The 7,306-nt window shown below is 46.2% G+C and overlaps 1 protein-coding gene across 1 annotated transcript; it reads left to right on the forward strand.

Moving 5' to 3' along the window:
- The first annotated feature begins 1,742 nt into the window (after positions 1-1,742).
- Positions 1,743-5,061, forward strand: LOC135638195 (uncharacterized). The gene is made up of 3 exons (XM_065151211.1): positions 1,743-2,058; positions 2,567-3,003; positions 3,728-5,061. Exons 1-3 carry the CDS (start codon positions 1,996-1,998, stop codon positions 4,905-4,907), a joined length of 1,680 nt encoding a protein of 559 aa, XP_065007283.1. The 5' UTR covers positions 1,743-1,995; the 3' UTR covers positions 4,908-5,061.
- Positions 5,062-7,306: the final 2,245 nt, after the last annotated feature.

Genomic DNA, 7,306 nt, shown 5'->3' on the forward strand with positions numbered 1-7,306 from the left:
ATGAAAATGATGAGCGAAAAAATAATTTTAACGTTCCAATTTTTTTTTCTTTTGTTATCTTAATTAAAATTTTTTAATCGATTGTTATGGTGATGATGGATGGTGATGCTATTGTGTCATGGGTGATGCAGTCTATTCTCGACAGTAGGGCCACATGTCTTGTTAGTATATTTAGTGAGTACTTACAATCCGTGAGTGCTTGGTCGGTCGTTGCCCGAATTGTGACGGGGCCACCCACCTCTAGCTTCCGATCTATATCAAATCCGTGATTGTCTCCTGCGTCTCCTCTTCCATCGTTAGTATTGTGGGGTTCACAACAATAGCAACTTGATACTCTAACAAGGGTAGTGGTTTTAGGTTGAAGACATATTATGTCTGTAAGAGGGGTTGTTATAAGTAGTAGGTCGAGATTGTTATCAGCAAGGTTGGCACGATAGATAGAGCAAGTTATGTTAGAGGTGAGCTAAGCATTAATATATCGAAGTGGAAGATGGACGAGGTTGAGCTCCTCATTATCCTCGAACTCCTTGAGATATATCGCACGCTCGAGCACCCCCTTCTCTACTTTTAACCCCTTAATCTTAAAGTAAATCAATATGGAGAACATCTCGAGGACCTCGAGGCTCAACCCCTACTATTACCAAGAGCAAGCTATGCTACCCACGATATAGCAACGACATCATCTGCCACTATCATAACAGGCAACTAAGAAATTTTAATTAAAACATAACAAAAAAAATATAATTAAAATATTAAAAATAATTTTTTTCATCATTTTCGTGCTATTCATTGTTACATGCTATATCTTCGGTCGATAAAACCGATAAAATAAATAAAATTAAATATTTTACTTTGATAACTATAAAAAAATTAATATTAATTTATTATATTTAAAAATCAAGATACTAATCAAAAGTACAATGATAATATTTAATTAGCTCCGTTGTAACCCCAAGAGCTGTCTCTCGGTTCCAAAAACAGCATGACACCAATTCCACCCAACCGCAAGCGCAACTCAATAGGGCCGCACGATGACATTTTTATTTATTTGTGAAATAAAGCAGCGACTTCCTATTGGAAACCTCTGTTTAAACTTGGTCACCAAAGGCTCAAGCATTATCACACTCGCAATTATCACTATACCCCTACTTGGGTACATTTGGTTTTCTTTTATCGTAATCTGTTTTTTTTTTTACGCAATATATAGTCTTGAGTAAGATGATTTTGAGCTTAAAGACACATAGACAAAGAAAATAAACGGAATCATTATACAAATACCAAAAATAAAAAGGGGAAATAAGAGGCAGGAAACTTGTGGAACAAGCCATGTTCCATAAATACGCTTCTCCATATGCATTAACTTATCGGAAAATTCTTTTACTACCACTTGTTTGATTTCACCTCACTCCCATACCTGACTCGTGATTGGTCAAACATGGGTTCCTTTGCTGGAGTTGATATGGGTCCCAGGGATTCTTCCAATAGACTCATCGCAACCCTATACTGATGATTAACTGAACCAACGGCCGTGATCTGCATTTCCATGGTAGTTTTGGGTATTAAATGAGGGCAGAGACGAGGGGGGGTTTAGCTTTATTTTACTCACCCGTCGCGATCTGGTCACCACTTTTGCGTCCTCCTCTTTTCATCGAGAGTTGAACCCGTGATGATGGTGCGGTTACCGTCAGTGAGAATAACAACTCTTCTTTGCTCTTTTTTCCTATTTCTTTTTCCTTCTTCCACGCTATGCTATAGTATTAGGAGCGAGGCATCTTTGCCAGCGAAGAGGTCGAAGGATCGAAGCTTGCTCTGAAAGGGAAAGGAGGGGGGTCGTGAGGCAGTCAAAGCTGTGATCTTTTCCCCTCCCCCTCGCCCTTCATCGGGGTTTAAATGGGCATTTGTTGCCCGTGACCTCGGCCTTAACAAGCCTTCCCAGCTCAGACCAGGGAAAGCTGAGATCTTTGGGGTGGGAGAGGGGAAAAGGCTGATGCTGCAATGGCGGCGGGCTCACCTTCTCTGGCCGCGGAGAAGAAGCACTGGTGGCTGAGCAACAGGAAGGTGGGTGTTCTGCTGCTGCATGCAGTGCTGCCTTTGGTGTCCCTCTAGCTTTCTTGTGCGTTGGGAGTGAGCTTTCGGTTTCGGTGTTCTTGTTGTTCGATGCTTAGAAGAGCAAGCATTGAGACATGCTTTTCTTCTCTAAACATCCTCTGTTATACTTGGATCGGCTATTCCTCCTGACATTTATGAAGGAAACAGAGGCCATATCTCTGTTTCTGATTCAAAGCAGATGCTGTCTTGGTTTGAGCTTTTACTTCCTCTGCTATTTCTGTCTACAGTCGAGAAGCATGTCCACTTCGTTTTCTTTGATGCATTACATCTGTTTCCCTTTCAGCAGAGGTGGAACTCTGTGCAGGAGATTAAACCAAAGAGGAACGCCATTAACACGCTCTTGTTGTTTTCCTTCGCTGTTCTTTCTGTTCATGGCCGCTGACTCGCTTTTCCCGTGTTTCATGACGAACCCGTGCTTCAAAATCTAATCTTTGACTCGTTTTCCACCTCCACTCAGGTTGTCGACAAGTACCTCCGCGAAGCCCGGTCTCTCATAGCGACGCAAGAGCTGTCCAATGTCGCCGCGGCGGTGGGCCTCCTCGACGCCACCCTCGTACACTCCCCGCGCCTGGAGGCCGCGCTCGAGCTCCGGGCCCGCTCCCTCCTCTTCCTCCGCCGCTTCCGTGAGGTGGCGGACATGCTTCAGGATTACATTCCAAGCTACAAGGTAGGCGGCGGCGGTATTGACGACTCGTCCTCCTCTCTCGGCGTTGCCGGCGATCGCTCCTCTGTCGCCTCCTCCGCACCGCTCAGCCGGGAGCGCGTTAATCTCCTCTCCCCCGGCCGCGAGAGGTCCGACGGCGACCGCTCCTTCCGGTGCTTCTCCGTCTCTGATCTGAAGCGCCGGCTCATGGTCGGCCTCTCCAAGAGATCCGACAGGGAAGGCCAGTGGAGGTACGTTAACTATCGGTAACCGGAATCTCGTTCTTCAAACTCCTCCATCGAAGATTACACCCTCCCTAATTAGCGAAGGTCAACATGAACAAACTCATTGGACAACCTAAAATTTCTCTCCCCTCTTGTGGTTAATTGAGCCATCATTAATTAGAAAGGGCAACAACAAACAAGCTCATTGTTTGACACATGACTGCTTAATTTCTTGAGCAATTGGTGTTGGACTCTGCTTGTCTGTCTTTTGAGTAATGAAACAGTGGTTAATTGTTTTTTTATAGATATAATTATGTTAATAGGAAGTTTGTACCGATGATGACTTGGTCTAACTCGTAACTACTCAAAGTTAGGCTCATAAATGACCCAATAATAAGGCTCAAGCATCAGATTATGGAGCCATTAATAGTCAAATCAACCTAGTAAAAGTCCATTACAGAGGTTTCATTAAGGAGAATGATTTGACCATTTTCTCCTCCAAAGAAAAAGCAATGGCATTAAGAGTTCTATAAACATGAGGGCCAAAGAGGTAATTTTACGTCACCCATTGCGTCGCTTCTAATTGAAAGCTTTGTCCCTTTCGACACTGACTCTTTCTATTGCATGTTGTCCGTCACTAAACCATCCTGTCCAATTAAACCGAGCCGGAGGCTTGTCTTCCGTCTTCGGGCTAGTTTTCTGGTTCTGGTTACTGCTCTGGGCTCACTGTTTGTGCACTGCTGACCGTCAGGTATTTGGTGCTCGGCCAAGCTTGTTGCCACCTCGGGATGATGGAGGACGCCATGGTACTCCTACAAACGGCCCGCCGCCTCGCGTCTGCCGCCTTCCGCCGCGAGTCCGTCGGCCAGTCGGACGACAGCTTCGCCTCCTTCGCCAGCGAGGACGGCGGCATGGCGGCTCCGCCGCCATCGGAGTTGGAGTCGGCCTCCCAGCTCCTCTCTCACATTAAACTCATCCTCAGGCGTCGCGCTGCCGCGGTGGCTGCGCTTGACGCCGGCCTTCCGGCCGAGGCCGTCCGTCACTTCTCCAAGGTCCTCGACAGCCGCCGTGGCCTTCCCGGAAGCTTCGCCGCCAGCTGCCTCATCGGCCGCGCCGCCGCGTACCGGGCCACTGGCCGCCTTGCGGAGGCCATCGCCGATTGCAACCGAGCTCTCTCTGTCGACCCGTCCTCCATCCCTGCTCTCCGATCCCGAGCTGACCTCTTCGAGGCGGTCCGCGCCCTCCCGGACTGCCTCCATGACCTCGAGCACTTGAAGCTCCTCTACGATGCCATCCTCCGCGACCGCAAGCTCCTCGGTCCGCCGTGGAGGCCCCACCGCGATCTCCGGTACCGCGACATTCCTGCCAACCTCCGCGCTCTCATTGCGCGGATTCAACGACTGCGGGGCCGCATTGCGGCCGGCGAGGGAAACAACGTGGATTACTACGCACTGATCGGCGTTCCGCGCGGGTGCTCACGTCCGGAGTTGGAGCGCGCACACTTGTTGTTGACGCTGAAGCATAAACCAGAAAAGGCAGTGACATTCGTCGACCGCTTAGATTTCACAGACGACCACCGGGATCTGGAAGCGATCCGGGATCAGGCAAGGATGTCAGCGTCGATCCTGTACAGGATGTTGCAGAAGGGTTATGCTAGCATTATGACGGCGGTGATGGACGAGGAGGCGGCAGAGAAGCAGCGAGCCAAGGAAGCGGCCACAGCCGCAATTGCAGCAATTCAAGCAACCGAGAAGCCGCCGAAAACCGAGCGGAACGAAGGAGGGAAGGAATGCGGTATGGGAACAGACAAGGCAGCAGCCGCAACGGCAGCGTCGGTGTTCCAAGGGGTGTTCTGCCGTGACATGGCCGTGGTTGGCAGCATGCTTTCGCACAGGGCAATTCCGGTGAAGTATGAGGCCTTGAGTTGCTGATGAAAGGGGGATGGGAATTCGAATTCGTTGTCTCCTGGTATCAGTACTGTACAGTTTGGGAAGAAAGATGTCATATGGAATGGAAATTTTGTTGTACGTGCTTACTATACTGTTCTTAGATGATGTCTAAGTTTCTTTTTCCTCTTTCATCTTATGAATCCTAGTCATTGTTTGGTATGTGCTTTCAGATGTTTTGTACAAGCTTCCTGTTATGTTCTTTTTTTGTCTCTAAACTCAAATTACATGGTGTAAGAAAGGCAAGTGAAGCTGAATCTCATTTTCCAGCTTTTGGTAATAAAAATAAAGTTCAGATAAGAAAAAGGAAAGAAAAGAAAGGAAATAGCAGGCACAGTATCTGACACAGTGGGCCAAAAACTTTCCTTCACAAAGCTGCCAGTAATTTTGACTGAAAAGTTATACAAGCAATCAAAATTGTTCTTGTAACTTCCTTCTCTGCAATCCATCGGTTCTTACGCTTCAAGTGGTTTGGAGCTGAGAGTGTGAATCAAGAAAGATTACAACAGTCCAAAGTTGACCATAAAGATCAGCAATCTGAGAAGGTATAGCTGCACACCGTTGGCACCTGTAATCACTGGAATCAGATCCGAGCAAACCAAATCCAACGAGAGCAATGAAGGCTCATTCATAGCAGCACAGAACCTTTATTGGAAGCTGCTCTGCACACATGCACGGACTCTTTCTGTATCAGTCGTCAGCTTTAGTCCCCCAAAACACTACTGCGCTGCCAAACTATGCTATTCTTTTACCACTGTTCCCCTCTGCAACTTTTTGGTCTCTCCAGCACAGTGCCCTTGTGCATCCATCCATAAAGAGCCTCTCAAAGCTTATCCATTCTATCACTCCCCTCGACAGCAACACATGAACTCTTCTTCTTGCCTGGTTCTCAAGCCGATGCCAAGGATACAGAGGACACCACCATTTTTATTGTGGGTTAAGATGTAAGCAATCATGGCGGGGTCCCACGCACGTGAGAGGCTGCAACACCTGCAGTAAATGTGACGCCATCTTCAATATATATTTCCCCTTAAAGCTGTCATCATGGCACGGTAGCCATCAACTTACGGACACAACTCCATTATCATGCTTCCCCTGTGATGGCTTACAGGTATTCCACGCTCCTCGTTCGGGGTAAGCAACTCATTTCTCCGGCGATTTGTTTACTCTCAACAGTTTGCTCGTTTCTGATAGGTCTTCGGAGGAGTTTTTTATTTTTATTTTTTTCGGAGTTTGCAGACCTGATCGCGTCAGTGAGACAGGCATTTCTTGTGATGAGTGGTGGAGTACAAGTGATGTGATCGAGAGGTATAATAGCATTATTCTACCTGTCTTCGAGGAGACAACCCAAAGCTAAGTTGCACTATATCTTATTAGAAAGTGGTTTCCCAATTTCAGAAATAGGAGAGCTTTGCATTTCTCACTTGTAATCCAGCTACAAATTAATCTAGAGCTATCGCAAGGTCGACACTGCACTGACCCGTGAATGACATTCAACGTTTACAGGCTTCGTTGTGTGGCTTTCAATGAAAAGAGAGGAAGGCAGATATGAATGTAATCTCTCATTGACCTATTTAAACGTTTCACGTTATGAGACTGCATGATATTCACGTCTATAATCGTTTGTCAAGTCCGTGATTGCCTTCAATGCATCGCCAAATGAACTACGTGAAGATTGCTTTACAGAAAAGGAATCCAATGTAGCTTCTTTCTTGGTAGAATTGTTTGAGAGAGAGAGAAGGATCGATACTGCAAAACCTAGAATATTCCAAATAGCCCACCTGCAAAGATCTTTTGACACTAGTATTATTTCGGACAGACACACTAACATTACCTCGTCAGAATCTGCCATATACACGATGAAGCTATAAAAGATTTATTTCGTGTTCAAAACTTGCAGGAAAAGAAGTCCATAATGACGGCGTGATCACGAGCATTCCCTTCTTTCTTTCTTTCTTTCCAAGCATAAGACAGATCACCGGATCAGGACTTTCATCTTCGTCAATTCAGTGTACAAACGTGTGTGTCAGATGAACAACTCACTCACGATTGACAATGTGGTTTGGTATCTGACTTGTGGAGCAAACAACAAGAAATGCACCTCAAAATAAGAGAAGATGATTTGTTTAACACCATGACATTCTTACACAAACCACTCTGATTCACTGATATATATATGTATATGACGAGAACGAGGTGCATTCCTGATGAGACATACAAAGAAACGCCTCCCCATGACTCCAATCTCCCTTCAACTTTACTGTGAAGATGAAATAAAATATGCTCATCTAACCTGAATCAGTGCAATCAGTAGCTTTGGAATTCGGTTTTATCTTTTTGGCCAAAGAGAAGGAGCACTCATAAAAAACTACACTCTGAAGATA

This window comes from Musa acuminata, chromosome BXJ3-5, assembly GCF_036884655.1.
Source record: "Musa acuminata AAA Group cultivar baxijiao chromosome BXJ3-5, Cavendish_Baxijiao_AAA, whole genome shotgun sequence".
Taxonomy (NCBI): Eukaryota; Viridiplantae; Streptophyta; class Magnoliopsida; order Zingiberales; family Musaceae; genus Musa; species Musa acuminata.

What these genes read in the sequence shown, in the direction of transcription:
- LOC135638195 (XM_065151211.1), top strand. Translation starts at nt 1,996, where the DNA reads ATGGCGGCGGGCTCACCTTCTCTGGCCGCGGAGAAGAAGCACTGGTGG. An exon ending in GGTGGCTGAGCAACAGGAAG is followed by an intron (nt 2,059 to 2,566) that starts GTGGGTGTTCTG and finishes ACCTCCACTCAG; the next exon opens with GTTGTCGACAAGTACCTCCG. An exon ending in GACAGGGAAGGCCAGTGGAG is followed by an intron (nt 3,004 to 3,727) that starts GTACGTTAACTA and finishes GCTGACCGTCAG; the next exon opens with GTATTTGGTGCTCGGCCAAG.